Below are 23,182 nucleotides of genomic sequence, written 5' to 3' on the forward strand. Positions count from 1 at the left end.
TCATCTCAAAATTTCCATTTCCTTTCTATTAATTAAATTTACAAAAGATAAGAATTGAGATTTTTTATCCCAGGTCTTCATTAACTGAGGGATCATGCACTAATTGCATAAAATTTTTTATAAAAATTTCAGTTCTCTTAAGCTATTTTAGGAAAAAACTGAATAATATTTGAAGGCAAGATGTTTAAAAAAAAAGTGTCACTATTTAATATATAGCGAATGCAGTAGAAAATCTTATGTTACTTTAGATTTGTCATTCCCAAAAACTTTAATTTGTCTCTTCTCTTTAAAAACAATTGAAATAAAAAATTCAATAATTTCAGATTTGCTAAATACTATGGAAGTAGGGACCATATAATAATTTATTTCTGACAAAAATGTTTAGCTTCACTACTTATTGTCTTAACATTCCAGAACTATTGAAATTTTTTTTAATCCTTTTATTAAAGAAATACTGAACTAAGTAACAGAATTTAATATGGGCCATTCACTAACATACATTAGTAATATGAATTTATTAAGCTTTCTCAGTTAGATTAATTCTTTACATATCTTTATAAATTCAGTATGATCAATAATATTAATCTTGTTAATATTTTGTTGAATATAATTACACAAGTAACTTTTATTTAAATCTTAATAAAACACACCCAATAGCTTTTTTGAATTAGAGTTTAACTAATTATAATTTTGAATTAAAATAATTATTTTTTTCATAATCAAAGTAATTATTAATTTGAAAAACAGGACGCACGATTCAATATTGAATATATTTAAAATTTTGCATAAATTTTTTTTATGGAGGTTAATATAATCAAGAAAAAGTTCTTCGTCAGAATATAGCTAATTTATCCTGATCATTATAAAGTTTTCGTAATGTGTTTGCATCTTGTTTATTAATATATATACATGAAGAACTTTCCACAATAGGAAGAAAATATTTTTTCTTAGTGCATGTATCCTAATTATGATTTTCTTTAGAAAAAAGTACTTAAAAATATTTGAGTGCTTATTTTTTGTTTAAAAATTTGGCGATGCACCCTGTATATATATATTTTACATTAAAACTCATCAAAGATAAAAAGCTGCAGCTCATAAGCCATCTTATTGTAACATAACTTTTCATGATAACTATTTTTTTTAATTAGTAGAAAATAAAGCCACACATAGCAAAAGTTAAATAAGATTTTCATAATTATCTAATTTTAAAATAAATATTGGAAATTTAAAAATTGAATCACTGAAATTTTTCTATAATCTGTCAAAGTATGGAGATAATTATTTAATGTTAACAGTTTTATATTTATTTTATTACAATAAATCGAATCATATAGTCACAATTTTAAAACTGAAACAAGTTCTTGTTTAAACAATATTTATTTATGAATATGAGCAATTTAAATTCATTAATTTTTTATATAATTAATTTAAAAAATATCATACATTCAGGAATGTTTAAAAAAATTAACAATTCATTGCAGAAAGAAATTATTTGTACAATTTAAATATTAAAATATGTCATTTATTTGCAAAATTATAAAAACCACAGTAATAATTACTACAAAATATAAATTATACAGATATATAATTTATAACAACATTTAGACTAGTATACACGTGGATGTACCAAACTTTGTAAAAAAAATTAATATACACTTAAGCATAATTATAAACATTATTCTCAAGTAAAAGAACTAATAACTCTAGAAATTGAAATGGTTAACATATACTCTATAGCAATACTGAAGCAATGCTAACCAAATTAAATGCAATTTTCAAATCAAGCTACAGAATATTTTTCGGAGTTTCATCATCTACATAACTGGTTATCCGCAGAATCTCCTTAGGGTTTAAAAAAGAATTCTAGTTTTAAAAGCAGATCCTCAATCACTAAGGCAAGCTTAAAAATATGTATTTACATTACTGAAAAAAAAAGAAAGCTCTCAGTTCACAGAATAAATCGGATGGTGATGTTTCCCCCTTGGAGAGTACTGCTTTTTCAACGTGTGTAGCTCATGCAAAAGTTCCATTGTAGCATGGAATTTTGTTGGAACAGTTCCCAGATATGTTCGATGGACTTGCTTCATTCAATACTGCAGGCACTTATCTTGCACAAATTGATGATGAATGATAACTTTCTAAAGTTGAGCTATGGAGTATAAAGCATTCTTCTTTGGAACATATAATTATATTATCTGAAAATAAATACACAAATTGATACTTTAATAATAACACTTCGGAAATATATATATAAACAGTGAAACCTCGGTTAAGGGGACATTCGTGGAACTGAAAAAATTGTAAATTTATCACACATGATTGTGCCCCGGAAAAAATCCGGATTTTTCGCTAACCGTGATCCGGAAATCCAAGGTCTAGAAGTTTCAAGAAACCCCTGATCACATTTATGTATAAAAATTCTTGTATATTTTACTTAAAAGTATTAGAACTAGAATTTATACTTGGCATCTCTTTAATTTGTAAATATTTTTTCTAGTAGAATAATAAAAGTGATTTGAGATAAAAGTAAACTTATACATAATTATTCGTTTAAATTATGCTGCATATAATTTATTTAGAATTTCATGCTTTGAAAATAACAATGATTTAAATTTATAAAGACATTAATGTTTTGAAATTCATCATTAATGATTTTACTCAAGAAATTTTATGGATTTTTTTAGTTGGGTTCACAATCAAACCCCTGATTTATGAGGATTATCCGTTTAAAGGAAGGGTACCCTAATAACAAAGTTAAACACCATAAATTGCTTTTAGAATATTTTCAAAGATATAGAAATAATTAAATAATCAACATATAATATTTTTTTCTATACAAAAAGAATAGGAAAAAGTTTGATATAAATACATAATTCTAGAAGTAGCTACAGGCATCTTCCCTCAACATCTTGGATTTAAGGTTTAATTTTTCACTATCTTAACAAGTATTTGATGATAGAATGTCATTAGACAAAACATTAACATTTAAGAAAAATTGAAAATAAATGAGATGGCTTTATAAGATTGGGAGAAACAATACTAGATTATTTTTAGAGCTTCTATAGATTATTTCTCAAAGATGTAAAGCAACAAAATTTTAACATTTGTGGTTCTGAGAACTTTAAAATTGCACATTTGTCTATTTTTAGGTTTTTAAAATAAATTTTTTTACAGTTTAAAACAATAACTAATTTAGTATATGCTAATTTTTTCTAAACATAAACTATGCAAAATCAAATATATTTATAGAGTATCTAAAAACAGACAAATGTATTATAAACTTACTTTCAAAAAATGCTAATTACATAACTGTGGTATATTTTATCAGAAAACAAAATTAATAGAGAATCTAAACTATTACACACTTTATATTTCTGTGATTGAATAATGGCCTTGTATTTTACATGTTTCGAAAGATACTGCCAAATAGAGTAAATAACCACAATAAGTTAAATTGCGAAAAATACATGAAAATAATTAAAAGCATATTTAGAATTATCCCTCCTCGTCTCCAATGCTTCGACAGTTGAGCAGGGGTGATTGTGAGCCCAATTAAAAAAGCCCTGAAAATTTCCTGAGTAAAATCATTAGACGCATTTCAAAAAATTAATGGCTTTATAAATTTAAATCATTGATATTTTCACAATGTGAAATTCTATATAAATTATATGCAGCATAATTTAAATTAATAATTATGTATTTAATTTACTTTTATCTCTAATCACATTTATTATTCTACAAGAAAAAATATTTACAAATGAAAGAGATGCCAAGTATAAATTCTAGTTCTAATGGTAATAAATAAAATATACAAGAATTTTTATACATAAATGTGATCGATGATTTCTGTAAACTTCTGGACTTTGGATTTCCGGATTGCAATTAGCGAAAAATCTGGATTTTTTCCAGAGCACAGTAATCTTTGGTTGAGAGGAAAGGGGTCATTCCAAGCCCTCTTCCTCATTGAAATTCTATTTCCAAAACTAATTTAAATATTCCAGAAGTAGGGTTTTGTTTTGGAAATTAAAAATGGCTAACACAATTAATTAGATAAGTATTAAAGGTAGAGTTAAAACTACAGTTTTATGTAACAAATAAAATTTAATGCAGTACAAGAAAGTTTTTAATATTTACTGTTTTTAAAAAATAACAACTTTTTTATATTATTTATATTGTCTTTATTATAGTACAGCCAATGCTCTATATAATGATCCTAGTGCTCTGGACAAAAGGGGGCATTAAAATGTACAGTTGTGCACAAAAATACTGTAAATGTTAAGTGCTAAAAAAAAAAAAAAAAAAAAAAAAAAAAAAAAAAAAAAAAAAAAAAAAACATTGACCAATTTTAACAAAGCAATGTTTTATTTTAATAGGAATTTGAAACATGCATTAAAAATAATATGGCGTCTCAAGGCTGCCATTCTTGTTAAATAACATAGGTCAAGTTAACTGTAAAGACTAAATGTTTTAATTCTAAAATAAATCACAACTACACAAAGATTTGTGAAAATTTCACAAAAGGAGTGAATATGATTTTCAAATAAAGTAAGATTGATAAATTTATTTTATACTTAGAACAAAAAAAAAAAAAAAAAANAAAAAAAAAAAAAAAAAAAAAAAAAAAAAAAAAAAAAAAAAAAAAAAAAAAAAACACAGATTATGAGTGACAAGAAATTATATGCCAACTTAGCGATATTGGATTTTTAAATCAGGTAAATACGAATCGAGATGTGCGATTTTTAAATCATGAGAATACAATTCATAATGAGTAACTTTTAAATCAGGTAAATATGAAAATCGATGTTTGATATTATAATGACATGAATATGAATCGTGACATTAGCAAATTTCCGCATAGTTTCAAATATTAAAAAGAATGAAAATCAGACAAAATAAAAATAAAATTGGAGATGAGCCATGCGTATAAAAACATCTCATTAATGGGATTTAGCTAAGGCTTCAAAATTTGAATTTTAGATTGTAGAACTTAATTCCTACTTTAAATTTTAGATTACAGGCAAAATTTTGTCTGATTTTACCTTTTGAGTTGTGGAAGTTTGCGAATCAATGGTCTTGAGATATGTGGAATTCTGTGAAAAAATCCCACAGTCATCTCCTAATTTCTAGGCCTGGAGGGATGATACGAAAAACCCGGAAATTTGGGATACACCAGGAATACAATCACCCCTGCACAATCAGAAAAATTCAAAAGATTTTCGGTTCGATTTGAAGCCTGAAATTGGAAATATCTTGCAGAGTTGTACAAGTTAATGTAATAATTTTTTCCAATAAATTGGGCACAGTGTATGTGCATGCAGACATACGCTGCAGCCCAACGGCATGCCGAAATGGCTATGGAATGAATTGCGAAAACATTGTACATTGTGGAAATCACGCTTTTTGCATCATGGCGACAATTGATATGGAAAAGAACAAAAAACTCATTTCGAAAAATACAAAATTTGGCACTTTTTTGTAAAAACTTAATGTAAAAAGAAACTGTATAAGAGGCTTTTAAAAACAAAAATAAGCATCTCCAAATATTTTTTAAAAACACTATGCACAAGTGTATATAATACACCAACTGCAATTAATACAATTTAAAAGAGTACTTAACAGTTTATGTCACAATAAAAATTTAATTATGATAAAATAAAATTAAGTAATAAAAAAATAAAAGCTTAAAAACTAGTTAAATTTTTATTTAAGTTGACTTACACTAGCAGCATTTCTTTTTTCCTCTTTGAGAAGCTTTCTGTAGTTTCACTGTTTCATGTGATTGCTGTTGTCTTTCTTTTTGGTCTTTTTTGCTTTTCAGCACCATTCTTGTTATGGAATTGAACATCTGGAATGAAATATCATTATTATATGCACGAGCATTTATCTCTAAAATAACACTTGTGTTAATTCTGTGAAGTTACACCATAGCACAGTGTGATTTCATTTTTCAAAATCAGTCGCAAAGTTTGCTAGCGCTAAAAAATACTGCTAGCAAAATCACGGTTCAAACAAGTATTTTTTAATGCGGCATCACAATACATTATGTGATGCAAAGAATTCTACATAATCATTGTTGTGCAACTTATCGCAGTAAGACAATCATTGAATGGAAAATATTTATACTTGTATCAAAGTGCAAATACTGAAGTGCACGATTCCAAATACTTAGGTAGTAATAATATCATATTTAAAATAACAATATTTTAAAAATGACTTGAAAATTGCCAGGCTCGAAGTAGGCAAAAAACTGTAATAACTTCCAAGAAAAAGAATAAAAAATTACGTAATTTATGACGGCACGAGTGTGTCAAATTTGAAATTCATGTGTCGTAAAAACATGATATTAAAAAATATCTTTTTTTAAAAAATAAATAAATAACTGCTGAGAAAATAATGTGGATTAATGATGGAATAGTCCTGAATCAAGCACGCCAAGAAGTGATTACTCAAATTCGATATTTGGGTGTTGAAGTGACATTGCATTCCAAGTATTGAAATTTATATGAGCATGTAAAAATGCTGTGAAAACAAGAAATAGCTAAAGTAATCGCTGAGAGAATACAAATTTCGAAATTTTAAGACTATTCAAAGAAAAAGATATAATCAATTATGTAAAAGCATAAAGAATTCAATGGCTAGGGCACCTTAAGAGAATGGAGGTAAACAAGATATTCAAGGGCCAGTGCCAAAGGAAAAGGCCGGCCAAGAGATGGTTAGACGAGGTGGAAAAAGACCTCAAGATTCTAAAGATCCAAAACTGACAACAAAGAGCTAGAGACAGGCGATTTTGGAGAAAAATTGTTAGTGAGGCCAGGGTCCAACATGGACTGTAATGCCAGAGAGTTAGTCAGTTTTAACTTCTGAGAAAACGATCAGAAAACAAAGAAATTCAATGACGGAATAGCCGCGAATCATGCGCATCAAAATGTGATTACTCAAATTCAAACTGCGAGTGTCGAAATATCATTGTATTAAAAAAAAACAGAATTTTTCAAATATCTTGTGGAGTTCACCAAAAAAAACTATTAATGTTGCAAAACAAAAACGATGGAATCCTCGTTATTTGAGAATGCCAAGAAGTGATAATTCTATAATTTGAAATTCGTGTGTCATAATATCATACAAAAAATATTGGAATTTGAAAAATTAAGATAAATAAAGATGGAAAAACAATAAAAAATCCAGATTACCAGAAGTTACTAGCAATTTTTGCTTCTGCATTTTTTGTTTGTAACTAGCATTTGGCCATTTTAAATGGCATTTTGCTATTCGCAAGTCGATGAAATTGTGCCCGGCATATTGATTTTAAATACCTGAAATTATTTTCATTTAAATTATTAACCAGTGGTTTCAGTTAGGTTCAGAAAAGCAGTGCTAAAATGTATTTTAAAAACAACTAAACTAAATGTATCATTATAGACACATTTAAAAAGAAATAAACTGAAATTTTTTTTAAACCAAGATTATTTGAGTTGAATGTATTTGATAGTCAGTTAATTCATTTATATCTTGAATGTAAATGTACCTTGAATGTTATCAGAATGTAAAACCCCTATCATCTTACTCAAAAGTGTACACTCATATACATTAAAAGAAAAATTTATAAGTTACCACTCAAAAGTATTTTTGTTGGTAATTATTTATTTATTTATTTTTTTTTTATCAATGATCACTTATTATTAAGTTCAAAAATAAGAAAACATTTAGTGCAAGTACTAAAAAGCAAAGCTCACTTCTTCAACATTGATATTTTCTTTTGCACTTGTTTCAAATAACTGAATGCCCATTTGGTCGGCAAATCGTTGTGCATCCTCAGTTAAAACTATTTTTCTATCAGGATCATCATTTTTATTGCCAACTAAAAAATAATAGGAATAAAAATTGAAAGGGAAATAAAATCATTAGAACACACCAGTCATTAAGAACAAAGTTATTGCATAAAATTTTACAATAAATCTTTATTATTTTCCAAAACACAAAGAATGCTTTATTGATAAACGTTTTTTTTTATCGATAAAATGTAAGAACAAGATGCAAAAGAACAAATATCTTTTTATTTTGGACAAATTAAATTACTTTAAAAATTTTGATTCTGTGAAATGGTTAAATAGATGGGAAAAATATTATATATATTTTTTAAAAAAATCTTTATAGAAACACAGTCAAAAACAAATTCCTAAAATTGTATAGTTGAGGAAATGAAGTTTTTTTTTTAAAAGTTCCATAAAATGATACAATTTATGGTTCTAATTCAATAAAAATTTATATAAGGACTTATTTGATAAAATTTTCATTCATATTTACAATACGTCAGATGCTGATTTAATAAACTTCATAAATTTTATGGAATTTTTAATTTATGATATATTGTAACTCATTTCTTTCATTTATTTCCACAAACCATAAAATTTTAGAAGACTTCTGAGAAAATTTATAAAACTAGTCATCATTAGCAACCACTTTGATCACCTATTAAAATTATCTTGTACAACATATAAACTTCCAATGGAAAAAGCCAAATGCACAGCACAACTGTATTTAAATATCGTAATTCCTCAACTCCATCTCTGATCCTAACATCTTAATAAGTTATAAACAATAAATGAGATCTTGTTACCGTCTATCTGTTGCCAGCTCAAAAGTACTTGGACTTCAATTTTAACTATTTTTTAGAAATGTCCACGATATTGTCAAAGTTTTTTATGAATTTAACTTCAGCAATTTAAAATCTGTCTGGTAGGTATTAAATCACACAAACCACAATAAATATGAGTTCGAGGCATTATATCATATTCGAAAACCCTGTGGCGACATTGTGCAGAATGTTAGAGTTCTTGAATAAAGATTTTTCCTTTGGGAAGTAATAAATTTTGCTTTTCTTTGCACAAATTTTCAAAAGATTTTATCTTTTTTTCAGAATTATATTCAAAAGATGCCTTTCTCGTACATCAGAGTGGGGAAAAAATGCTTGTGATTTTACGATTCTTATTGAGAATAATGAAAAATAAAGTAAAAAATCTGGTTTTTGTTTCTGCAGAAATATTTGTTCTATTTTTTATGCAGTTATTACCACACAGCTTTTAAAATCCGATATTTGTAATACGATATTATTTATTACAACTGAAACTCGAAATGAAAACACGCATTTAGCAACCCTTTTTTGAAGAGTCCAATTCATGTGACTTTGTCATCGATCTTTTTTCCTTGATAGTTACTGCTACAGATTTCACGATCTTTATTTTTTTAATGCGATGATGAATTACAAAATGAGAAAAAAGGAAATAATTAGCGTGTTATCTTCCTACAAAATGCGAGAATACCGGCCATTCTATTAGAATAAAAAAGAAATGTTACATACTCAATTAAAAAAATTATTTTATTTGATCCGATTTTTTTACTTATTTGAAGTAAACGCTGTTGTTACTTTAAATTAGTAACATGCATATCTGTGATTTTTAAGTATCTTGCAGAAAGATATTAGTACAGTGCAGAACCTCTTATCCGGAAATCAGAAAACCGGAAAACCAGAATGAAATTCGGAATCGGAAATGAATTTTCCTCCATTAAAAAAAATTTTCTTTTCATGCAAGATTTTGAGCTCATTTTGTCATTTAGAGCGTACGGCGTATCGAGTTGACGAAAGAACTGATTTAGAGGATGGATCAAAAGCAGTTTGTAGACGAATCTCACATAAGCACGAATAGCTCATACATGCTATTAATGTTAATAATAACATATATAAGCCTGTATATAATTTTTATTTCATAATTTCTTTCCTTTTTTAAACTTAAGTGTATTATTATTTATCATTTTTTATTATTTCTAAAACTATTTCAAAATAATTTTTTAGTTTCGCTTTATAAACATTAAAAAAGCGGCATTTTGTAGCGTTTCAGAAAACCGGAAAAATCAGTTATCCGGAATCGCGACGGTCCCGATCGTTTCGGATAATCGGTTCTCTACTGTATTAGAGAGGTATGTTGCAGAAAGCCCGAAAAAATTCTGCCACAGGGTTAGACAACAGAAGTATTTGAATAATTTTCATCACTGTTTCGCGATAAGATAGAAAACTCATCCCAAATGCTCCATTACATGCTGCACTACTTTCTCACATACATCTAGAACCATAACTTGAGTATGATATAATGTATACAGATAAATATTCTATTGCTTGGAAAAGGTAAGCATGGGGGCCACTCTAAAAATATTTCAAAATTGAATTTATTTATTTGACCAATTAACACAATCAAGAGTTGTTTACTACAATTTTATCAAAAATTTAGAGCTCACTGACTCCAAAATGTAACTTTCTATGATAAGAGCTCATTTTAAATCAATTATGTAATTTTAATTTTATTTAATTTATTTTTTACATGAAGCTATATACATATTTTTTCTCATGAAACTATACATATCACTTCTTATTTTGCACTTTACCATTATTTATGTTTTGCTCCATCTCTATGTTTCTCTCTCTCTCTCTCTCTTTTTTTGAAAATGTCACTTTAACTTTGGCCATCATTTCAAAATGTTGGGGAAAAATAAAAACAAGAAAATTGAGATACAATAGTACAAATTTTGTTTAAGCAAGTAGCATTGAAGTTCAATCTCATTATTTCATTACTGAGTTATAACAGGAAATATTTGTTACATTTTCAAGGAAAAACTGAAATTTTAATCTTAAAAATAAATGGTAAAAGAGATATTAATTTATGAAACTTAATCAACTGATTTTCCCTTAAGACTGATTTCAGTCCCTAGGACTGAAGAGTGGCACACACAGGTAAGCTTTATCATCAATAAATGGGATGACAGTATGTAGAACCATATCACCGTTTATAGTTTCGACAGCCGTTTTAAAAAGGATAAAAAATAAATCTGAATAATTTACTTCATAACTAAGCTTCTACTTTGATAAAAATACAAAAAACAATTTTTTCAAATAAATTCTGAATATCTACACAAACAGTGGCAGGGGTCCGTTCAGAAGATATTTGGGTCCGTTAACGGACCCTTCACAAAATATCTTTTCATAAAAACAGACCGTCACAAAATAATTGATCTTTTAATCAGACCCTTCACAAATTTGTTTATTTTCAGTATTGTTTTGTTAATGGAATAAACCCTTCCAGGGGGGGGGGGGGGGGAGAAAGAAAGACAATTTAAAAGGAACTAAGTTTTCTAAGTTTCCATAAGTTTAAATTCCAAATACAGAATTCTAAGAAAATATTTCTATATTTACAAACATCGTGTGAATAAATAATTGATCAATTTATATTTATTCACAAAATTAATTAAAAAAATATTATGTAAAGAAAAATAAATTTCTTACAATTTTGTAAATAAATTATAAATTTAAGAATTGTTTAAATTTACTTAATGCATAACACATTAAAAGTGATACATTACTAAATTGTGTTATTTAAAATATGTCAATTGAAATTATTAAAAATGTGAGAGATTTTGTTTCCATTATTCGTCCGAAATGAATATACTGTGTTGAGCAGTATAAGCTAAATACCAAATATTTGTATGTTGCATCTCTAATTTAGTAGCAGCAATTGTTACGCAGAATCTTGTATCTATTTACAATTTAAAAACCTTTTGAAAAAGTTTTAGCAATTTTTGCGACAACAGGACCCTATTTGCACAAATTCACAAAAGCAGGATCCCGATTGAAAGAATGTGACTTAACGCTTATTTTATAATTACAAATTATGAGAAGTTTTTTTTACAATTTTACAAAAATAGGACCTTTCACAAAATGTCTGGACAGATCTCTGAGTGGTGAAAATTCACAACACATGTAGCATTTTCATAATTTGAACATTTAACATAAGGTATTTAAGTAACTACAATGACTGAGCTTTATGGTAGACATTTTTTGGACAAAACATGAAGAAATGGTCTAAAATTATTTCTTTTGGAATGCATTGGAAGTATTACACAATACCTAATATCCTATTGACAACTTCACAGTTTTGGTCTATTTCATGTAGCCATCGTTTTACATTACCAAAAGATTCGCCATTCGTCACATCGTATACGACAATCACACCATGAGTGCCTCGATAATATCTAAAATAGAAATAAAAAAATTATGCATATGGATAAAACAAATTAAATTATGACAAGGTAAATGATTATAAAAGAATATATATGCCAGGGTTAGAAAAAACTTCCACCTGAGTTTTGAGGGTTTGTTTCTAATGAGGTGAATGGAGTTCGAATTCCTACGGTGGCTAATCAATACGAATTCCGCATCTGGCTTGCATCAACCACAGTGCTGCTGTAAAATATCCTCAGTAGTAGACCGATCATGGGTTAGAGTCCCCTTGCCATCAGGCTAACCGTGGGAGGTTTTGCGATTTTCCTCACAATGTAAAGCTAATGCGGGTTAGTTTCATCAAAAATTCCTCCACGAAGGCAATTTCTCCTAATACTTGATCCAGGAGTTCCCTTGTCTTCTGGATTGGGTTAAAAATTACAAGGCTACGGAGTTAAAAATTAGTAGTCGTAAACCCCAAAAATTGGGTTGGCTGTTCAACAACGGTTATAAAATAAAATAAAAAAATTTAGTTTAGTAATATAGTTTAAAATGCATTATGATTTATTTTTAATGATATTTCAATTAAAACACTTAATTTATTATAAACTATACTTCTTGTTGTTGTGGTAGTTCATTTATGTCACACTAGAATTGCACAATGGGCTATTGGCGACGGTTTGGGAATCATCTCTGAGGATGATCCGAAGACATGCAATCACAATTTTGATCCTCTGCAGAGGGGATGGCACCCCGCTTCGGTAGCCCGACAACCTGCACGCAAAGTTGAGCACTTTACGGTAGAACAGTTTAACGAGGACCAATATCGCACATCTTCGGTCCCTATGCAGACTGATCCAAGTGGTCACCCACTCGCACACTGACCGCAGCCAGTGATGCTTGACTTCAGTGATCTGCTGGGGAACCTTGTCTTAACGATCGCCCACTGCAGGACACTATACTTCTTGAAATGACTTCAAAAAATAAAAAATCAGATTTAAATAAAATAAAATCACCAGCTTTTATCAGAATTTAACTCTACAATACATCTTCTTAAAGCCTTTTCAAGTAGTATAAAAACAATGTTGATAAAATGACATTTTATGAAATTTACTCACGTAGATGTTATAGTTCTGAACCTCTCTTGTCCGGCAGTATCCCATATTTGAAGTTTCACTCTTTCTCCATCGACTTCAACTGTTCTTATCTTAAAATCAACCCCTATTGTTGTAATATAATTGCCTGAAATTATCAAAAAAAGAAATTATTTTCTTTGTAAGTGGATGCATAGAAATTAGATTATAAAAAAATAGAAATTTAAGGAGACATATCTGATAAATTTTAATTTTTTTTTATGTATCTAACTTTTAGTTTAGTGTTTAAAATTGAGAAAAAAAAAACTTTGAAATTAATTTAATTTAAAAAATTAGTAAGGATCATCAATCTTTCATTTTCATATCAAAGCATGAACAATTAATTATTATTATTAAAATTTTTTTTTTTGCCTAATTCAAAGCGCACATTTTTTGCTAAATTTTAACAANAATTATTGAAAAAAGAAATTATTTTCTTTGTAAGTGGATGCATAGAAATTAGATTATAAAAAAATAGAAATTTAAGGAGACTTATCTGATAAATTTTAATTTTTTTTTTATGTATCTAACTTTTAGTTTAGTGTTTAAAATTGAAAAGAAAAAAAACTTTGAAATTAATTTAATTTAAAAAATTAGTAAGGATCATCAATCTTTTACATTTTCATATCAAAGCATGAACAATTCATTATTATAATTTTTTTTTTTTGCGTAATTCAAAGCGTAAATTTTTTACTAAATTTTAACAGCTAAACATAAAGAATAAATTAGTAAAATATAAATACATCCTATGAATATTTTGATAATTCTGTTAAATGGAATATTAGGAAAATATGTTGCATCAATATAATAGAAAATTACATTGAAGCAAATAGTACATTCCTAACTTTTAATAACTATAAGTGTTTTAAGATTATATACACTATCATTACAAAAAAAAGAAGAAAAAACAAACACACACACAAATTTAATTCATAGATTTTACTTTTAACTAAAAAAAATAAAATTCAAACCTGTGAAAGTATTGTCAGCAAAGCGCAAAAGCAGACTGCTTTTCCCAACTCCTAGAACGAAAAGTGTTTATTAATGCAAGTATCACAGATAGGTCAAATATTATCTTTATTTTATGTTAATAATTTTGATTATAATGTTTGTTAAACCTTCTCCTGACCTGAAAAATAACAAGTTTCAGACTTTTTGAACATTTTGCTTTTGAGTTTTACTTTAATAATTTTTAAATAAATGTCACATTAGAGCCATGTGACTTATTTTGCATCATTTTGTTAATATTTTAAAGATATTTTGTAAAATTTAAACATGGTTTAAAGTTATTTTTTTAAAAACTCAAAATTAAAATTAGATTTTTTAGTGTCTGTGCAAATTTTAAGATGATTTTTATGATATCTTTAAGAAAAAATATTTTCTAGTTGGAACAAGATGTTTTTCTTATGACCGTAAATAAATAAAAACAACAGTATAAACATGCCACAACTGTTCTATAACAGCACAAAATGTTATTTATACCTTAAAACTAGAAAATAGCTTTTTTTCTTCTAACCTCATAGAAATCTATCTAAGATATTAAAAAATATATGAAATTTTTTTCCGCTACATTATATATTTGTTAAAATACTACTAAATGTGTAAAAGGACACAAAACTTAATTCACTTGATCAAATTGTCCTCAGGTTAAAGCTATTAATAGATATATATAGCTGCCAACATGGATAAGTTAATATTATAATAGTAACATGGATAGTATAACACTTAAATATAGCTTTTCAAATAAATGATAATTTTAATTTCTTCTACTCTATTCTTGTATATCTTTATGTTATAATTTGCTGTGTAATTTAGTTCATAAATTTACAAATCTTGTCACTACAGAATTGTAACTTATAATTCAATACTTATCAATTAGAAGTATAATCAAATTACTTATAATTAAAACTAATAAATAAAAGTACTTATTATAATTATTACTAATAAATAAAAGTGCTTATCTAATATATATTTTTAGGTAGTGAATTGTTCATATTATTAATATATACAATTCACTACATAATTCAATACTTATCTATTTCACAAAAGGGAAGGTGTAATATAGCATTACTAGTATATTAGGTACCTATAACCATAATTAAAGTAGGATAATTCGTTGTGGTGCAAATTTCCATGAAGATTTCCTCAAATTATTGATGTTTTCCAAACCTTGCAAATTATTCTAAATTCTAAAATTTGCACATAAATTTTGTAAAACATGAGATATTTCAGCTTTTTAAATTTTTATTTTAGCAGTAAGTAATATTTTTTAAACCTTCAAAATTGATAATGTATACGGTTAATAAAACATTTAGAGGAAATGATCTATACCAAAATAAGAAAACAGTTTAAAGATAACCCAAGTCGTGTAAAATAAGTAAATTTTTTGTTTGTTTGAAAGACACGTTTTAAGAAAACCATACCTCCGTAAAATGCAAGAAGTATACAAAAAAGAAAATATTTAAGCTAGTCAACCGATTTAACTAGAAAATTTACTGAAATGAGGGACGACACAGGTCACTGCATTAGGAAATAAAATTTTTGAATCTGTTGTGTTTGAAAAATTTTAGAGAAAATATAGGCATATGAATATTTGATGAACAGAAAAACAAAAAAAATTTTACTTAATAAAATAATTCTTTTAGATTTTTTATTTCATTATTTGTATCATGGCCATGAATTTTAGTGCACAGATAATATATCAGGGTTCGTGATTTTTTGGATTTTTTTTTAAAAAATAAAAAAAAAATCGGATTATTTTGATTTAAATCAGATTTTTTTGATTTAAATCAGATTTTTTTGATTTTTATTTAAATACACTATAAGAGCTTTAATTTATGATCAAAAAAACTTTATAAATGTTTAATCAAAATTAAATTAATATTAAAACTATATTATAACAATATTTTAGAAGCTCTAACTTACTAAAATAATTTTTCATTATAATGCATAGCGACCATTTTGATACAAAGGCATGATTGAAATTAAAAGACAAGATAAAATAGATAATTTAAAGAATACTGCTTTAACTAATAACACAAAGTTTCAATTAGCACAGCATAATTTTAATTTAAAATTGTGATCTCTTTATTTTCTCATGATTTACAAAATGGCAAAATAAATGCAACAGATTGTGTTTATAAATGTTGTTATTCATCAAAAAATAAATATTCAATCTATATATTTTTATGTTAAAATATTCATTTTTAATCCTTTATCAAAATACATAAGTTAAGCTAAAAAACATTTTTAAAAAAATTTATGTACTCATTGGAATTTTTTTTTCACAAAAGAAAATCTGATAATTTCAAAGATACCGTAAACATATTATGAGAAGAAAAATAAAAACCAGTTAATAACCCTACTGCTTCAAATAGATTTTGATAGGGAAGAATGACACTATATCAGGAAAAAAATATCTGAACTCAGCTTTTTTTTTCCTCTATTTTTGGCATATTAAGGTCATTTCTTTTTAATATAACCTCAAGCTTTAGAAATATAGAAATTTCCATCAATAAACTATAATGTAGATTTGAATTTCATGCTTTTTTAATCAAAAGGTAGAATTTTAATTAACATTTGCTTTTTGAAAAAAAAGCATGTTTATTTACTTTCTACAGCTATGCAAGTCTATATTAAGACAGCATTAAATATTTACTTTAATCTGTACTTTCAATGTTAAGAATCAAAAGATATTTAAACATGTAATTTTAAATGTGTTTAACACACTCCAAGAAAGAAAGTAACTTCGTTAACTAAAATTAATTAATGCAGCAATTTAATTAAAATAAATTTTAAAACTAAGAAAAGAAAATAATAAAAGTATCAATAATTTAAAGCACTGTTTTTTAACGTTTAAAATCAATATAATATATATATAAATCAGTTGATTTAAATCAATGATTTTTTTAAAAAAATCATTTGATTTTAATCATGATTTAAATCAAGCTGATTTAAATCAACGAACCCTGTAATATATTAGTTTGAATTCCAACTTAATTTTATAAATTTACTGCAAAGCCACTCAAATTTCAACTTCTTTGTTCCATGACAAACAACCAAGTAATCAATTAAGCATTAACTTAAGAATGGTAGATTATTAAGGAACCCCTACAATAAATTAAGTACCTTTTACCTCAGGGCAATTAACTTTATACAAAGAATGATATATTGATTTACAAGACTTTTATTTATTTAATAATTATTACCTGCATATGAGTAAAGAAAATTACTTACGTGCTTGTAAGTCATTTTGAACAGAATCTAAAAGCACCAATCAATTTTTGATTAAATAGCTTTGACCCACAACATAACTTTTCCCTGTTTTTCTACTAAACGAAAATAGTAGCGGATCCCGGCCATTAATTTATTAAGGAAATTAAATGATAAGGAAAGCACCTGTTTCCCATATTTACTTCAATTCATTGTCCCAACAATGAGAAAAAAATAATAATGAATAAAGGACGTATTTTCTTTGTAAATGGTCCTATACGTTTGTCAAACTTATAATAGATGAAATTTAGATAAACGAGGAACTAGAAATTAATTGATTTAAACATAGTATTAAATGCAATGTTAGAACACATAGCAAATTATAGTAAATACATGAAACTTCAAGAAAAATATGTTATTACCGTGTCCTTTAAAACTTAATACCGACCATTAAATATTTATTGGAAAAATGAGATAAAAGTGTACAAAAAAATATCATTCATACAAAGCTACAGAAAAGTATACAATATTCAATAATATAAAATAATCTGTATTATTATTTTATTTAGCAAAAAATCATTTCTATGTTGTCAAACACAGGATACAATACGAACCACTATCGCCTATAATAAGCAGTTTAAAAAGATGGTCATATTCTCGAGCCATGGTAAGCAAAACTTTTGGAGGATATTTAATAGAATTTTGATAATTATTCGTCTAAAATTTGTAAACACTACAAAATTGTTTAGAAAAGTGAAAATTTAATCAAAAATCGTTATCACTTCATATTGATGCCATTCCTCGTTAATAAAATTGACGACAAGATTTAACATTAACATTGAAAACAAAAACTAATAGAACTGAATAAACCTAGTCTGCAGAGTTCAGCACGATCACAACGCTCGAGTACGCTATCTGGGGAGAAGACCGGTTCCATGTCTAGGTAGTTCTCCCTTTCCTCTCCTCCTCTGCTCAGTTGTATAGGAATATATAACGATTAATTGGCAAAAAAATTAACATTATTGTCACATTTCATTGTCAAAAATATCTTCTAAAATTTTATGACGTTTCTTTAAGAATTATGTTTAATGCAGTTTTGAGTTCAATATAGTTCCCTAAATTAAAATTTGTTAATCTGCTTTAAAATCAGGACAAAACTAACGTACTTTCTTCTCCTATGAACATTCTTACGTTACTGATGAAAACATGCAAAATGTTACCATAGGTAGAAAGTTCTGAGTTGAGAAATTTTATCTCTTTAATAATTTTTTTAAATAATTTTTTTTACAACATGCGATTAATTTTAAAAATACTTCATTTTAATATTTGTTGTACTATTATCCTGAAATTTTCCTTCATAAATAGAAATATTTAGGGAAATTTTGAAAAAGTCATATTTAGACTAAAACAAGTAAAGCCCCGTAGGCAGTGACTTTGTGAACGTTTTATGATTTTTGCGACGAGGCATTCATTTAAACAGAATTCATATTAACAAGTGAATATTATATATTTTTTAATAAAAATACTAATATATCAATAAAAAAATATTTAAACTTTTATTAGAAAACGATATTTAGTGCAAAATACGCTAATTTTAAGGCATTTAAAGAGATAACACAATGAAGGACAAATTGCTGTTTTTTATATATTTTTTTGCAGCGAGTGATTCACCTGTATGCCAAATTAACATTACCTATTGCACTGACATTATATAGGTGTAACTTGAAGGAAATGTTTCGATTGCATGCTATTGTTTTAGTAATATAATATATATGCTACCGGCAAAGCATGAAATCCGGTATTATATAGAATGCCTAGGCATACTATATAATGCCTAAAACTAGCCGGCAAAGTATGAAATGATTTATATTTCCCACATTGCCTAGGCATTATATAGAATGCCAAATGAGAAACTGGAAAAGTATGAAATAAACGTTCTGATGAGGTTATTATGTAGATGATGCGCATGTTACTGTGATTGACCGAAATCAGTGGTTGTTGACTTTCATCGGTGAATGTTGACAATCACATACTCGCTTTGGTGAAAATCTGAAATATTTATTACATCCGATTTGATATTAATTTATTCGTGGATATAATTACATTTATTAGATATTTTAATTTTTACTGACGATAGATTAGAAGAAACATCAGTGTAGGGTATACCGGGGAAATGTATACCGGGCAATGGCACTTGACCTTAAAAAAAAACGTCAGTGTAGGGTATACCGGGGAAATGTATATCGGGCAGTGGCACTGAACCTTAAAAAAACACCAGTGTAGGATATACCGGGCAGTGGCACTTAACTAGATCTAGTATGACTAGACCTTTGGTAAATGTCCGAAATATATACTAGGTCTAGTTAAGTGCCACTGCCCGGTATATCCTACACTGGTGTTTTTTTAAGGTTCAGTGCCATTGCCCTATATATATTTGCCCGATACTTCAAACACTGATCGATACACTGATCAAACACTGATCGAACACTGACTTCAAAGAAAAATCGATAGATTTTAAATTATAATTATGGTTAATTTTAAAGCTTTTTACAGTTTTAATTTAAATTTTTTTTTCAAAAATTTATAATTTTTTTTAAAATTAAATTTTTTTTTTTAAATTTTAGAATGTTTTTCGAAATTTTTTTTTTAAAATCCAGGGCATACACAGAGTCTTCCGAAATTCGACCGACAAACTAATAGGAATGATAAAGGGCATAAGGAGAAATAAAACTTACCCTAGTATACAAACCACGCCGAGAAGGTAAAAATCGAAAAAAATAGTCGCATGCAGCAACGTACCGTATTTTTCTACAACAGGTCCTCCATGAATTGCTGCAAATGTCCGGTCACGCTTTCTATCCGTGCGACCTTTTTTATGGGGTCGCTTTAAATCGCTAATTTATGACACACCAGTAGACCTACCGGATGATCTTACTGTGCAGATTGTTAAAAAAATTTGAAATAGCTTTTACACATGCTGGAGGTGTCATCAAAGTTATGATACATTGTAGAAAATAAATGATGTTTCAAATAAGTTTAAAGACAGTTTTAAACTTATACTTTTTGTTTATTTATTTATTTGTAATGACAAGATTTAAAGGCAATTACAGCAATAAATACAAAGAACCATATAAGAATAAATACGGAGAGGAAAAAAAATGGAAAATAGGAGAAGCAGCTACTGAGATAGTCTATGAATCAGAAAAGGTCCCTGGTCTCATAGTAGTGGTCCACAAGAGAACGTTTAGTTAAAGCGTCGGCATAGGACGAGATGGCACCATACGTCCCAGATGATAGAGACTGCAGATAGAACTTGAAACTATGCGGATGCGTTGCAAGCATTTCGAGGGACAATTTTTGGCCAATGGTGAGCCTAAACTCAGCCACCATTTTATGTCTGAGCTATCTTGAGACTGGAGATAATTTGTCTTTCTAAGACTTTTGAATTGTTCTAACAGCGAGGTTCTTTTAGATGGCCAATAATGAGCCTAAACTCTGCCACAATTTTATGTCTGGGCTGTCTTGAGACTGGAGATAATTTGTGTTTCCAAGACTTTTGAATTGTTCTAACAGCGAGGTTCTTTTTGATGGCCAATAATGAGCCTAAACTCTGCCACAATTTTATGTCTGGNAATCAATTAAGCATTAACTTAAGAATGGTAGATTATTAAGGAACCCCTACAATAAATTAAGTACCTTTTACCTCAGGGCAATTAACTTTATACAAAGAATGATATATTGATTTACAAGACTTTTATTTATTTAATAATTATTACCTGCATATGAGTAAAGAAAATTACTTACGTGCTTGTAAGTCATTTTGAACAGAATCTAAAAGCACCAATCAATTTTTGATTAAATAGCTTTGACCCACAACATAACTTTTCCCTGTTTTTCTACTAAACGAAAATAGTAGCGGATCCCGGCCATTAATTTATTAAGGAAATTAAATGATAAGGAAAGCACCTGTTTCCCATATTTACTTCAATTCATTGTCCCAACAATGAGAAAAAAATAATAATGAATAAAGGACGTATTTTCTTTGTAAATGGTCCTATACGTTTGTCAAACTTATAATAGATGAAATTTAGATAAACGAGGAACTAGAAATTAATTGATTTAAACATAGTATTAAATGCAATGTTAGAACACATAGCAAATTATAGTAAATACATGAAACTTCAAGAAAAATATGTTATTACCGTGTCCTTTAAAACTTAATACCGACCATTAAATATTTATTGGAAAAATGAGATAAAAGTGTACAAAAAAATATCATTCATACAAAGCTACAGAAAAGTATACAATATTCAATAATATAAAATAATCTGTATTATTATTTTATTTAGCAAAAAATCATTTCTATGTTGTCAAACACAGGATACAATACGAACCACTATCGCCTATAATAAGCAGTTTAAAAAGATGGTCATATTCTCGAGCCATGGTAAGCAAAACTTTTGGAGGATATTTAATAGAATTTTGATAATTATTCGTCTAAAATTTGTAAACACTACAAAATTGTTTAGAAAAGTGAAAATTTAATCAAAAATCGTTATCACTTCATATTGATGCCATTCCTCGTTTATAAAATAGACTATGAGATTCAACATTAACATTGGAAACATAAACTGATAAAACTGAATAAACCGCGTTTGCAGATTTCAGTACTCTTCTCGATCACAACGCTCGAGTACCCTATACCGGTTCCATGTCCAGGCTCTTCTCCCTTCCCTCTCCTCCTTTGCTCAGTTGCATAGGAATGCACTACGTTTAATTATCAAAAGTGGCAAAGAAATTAACATTATTGTCACATTTAATTGTCAAAAATATCTTTATGCCGTTTCTTTAAGAATTATATTTAGTGCAGTTTTGAGTTCAATATAGTTCCCTAAATTAAAATTTTTGAATCTGTTTTAAAATCAATGAAAAAACTAACGTACTTTCTTCCCCTATAAACATCCACAAGTTACTGATGAAAACATGTAAAACGTTACCGTAGTTAGAGAGTTCTGAATTGAGAAATTTCATTTTTTATTTATTCCTTTAAATAATTTTTTGCAACACGTTCATTTTAAAAATGTTTCATTTTAATATTTGTTATCCTATTATCCTAAAATGTTCATATATAAATGGAATTATTTATTGAAATTTTGAAAAAAGTCTAATTTATATAAAAACACGTAAAGTCCCGAAGGCAGTGACTTTGTGAACTTTTTATATATAATATATCTGTAAAGAAATACACATAGAAAATTTCATATACTTTTTTAAGAGTAATTTTCCGTCACAGAGGAGTCAGTAGGTAGTAAATTTGCAATAATAAAAAACTTTCGTGCGAGATGACGGATTCTGTAATGTATTCAAGGCGTATTGTAAAACCATGTCAAGTCTAAATATTCATATTTTCTTTTCTTAAAGTTAAAAATACCATGGAAAAATTTGTCATTATTAACCACTTATTGTGTAAGGTTTAAATTGACGTGATGTGAAAAATGAACACCTTGAATAACTTTTGTTTAATGATCAGATCTTCACTTTCTAAGACCCAATCTTAATGGTTTGAGAAGGTGACCTCAATTATGCTAGATAATTAGTGCAGGCGATTTTGTAAGTTATGAAATGAGACTCAAATACGTACTTTCTCAGGACAAACACACCTTTTTTGTTACGAAAGATTTGGATTTCTGACCCCCAAAATACGGAGGGCAGCAGCAAGTCGGGAAATATTTTTGAAAACTTTTTGAAACACACTTACAAAATTCTTTTATCCAAAAATAAATCCATGCAA

At 27.5% G+C, this 23,182-nt stretch overlaps 1 protein-coding gene across 2 annotated transcripts; it reads right to left on the reverse strand.

Annotated features, from left to right (window-relative positions):
- Positions 1 to 313: 313 nt before the first annotated feature.
- LOC107450925 (ras-related protein Rab-35) lies at positions 314 to 18,358 on the reverse strand. 2 transcript variants are annotated; one of them, XM_043046094.2, is made up of 7 exons: positions 18,262 to 18,358; positions 14,151 to 14,201; positions 13,165 to 13,288; positions 11,954 to 12,078; positions 7,734 to 7,858; positions 5,719 to 5,845; positions 314 to 2,195 (listed from the first exon to the last, which is right to left on the reverse strand). In XM_043046094.2, exons 1-6 carry the CDS (start codon positions 18,326 to 18,328, stop codon positions 5,720 to 5,722), a joined length of 618 nt encoding a protein of 205 aa, XP_042902028.1. In that variant the 5' UTR covers positions 18,329 to 18,358; the 3' UTR covers positions 314 to 2,195; position 5,719. The 2 variants fall into 2 exon arrangements, with proteins under 2 accessions (XP_042902028.1, XP_042902029.1); XM_043046095.2 differs by lacking the exon at positions 18,262 to 18,358 and adding an exon at positions 18,006 to 18,225.
- Between the last annotated feature and the right edge of the window lie 4,824 nt (positions 18,359 to 23,182).

The sequence above is a fragment of the Parasteatoda tepidariorum genome, chromosome 5, assembly GCF_043381705.1.
Source record: "Parasteatoda tepidariorum isolate YZ-2023 chromosome 5, CAS_Ptep_4.0, whole genome shotgun sequence".
NCBI lineage: Eukaryota > Metazoa > Arthropoda > Arachnida > Araneae > Theridiidae > Parasteatoda > Parasteatoda tepidariorum.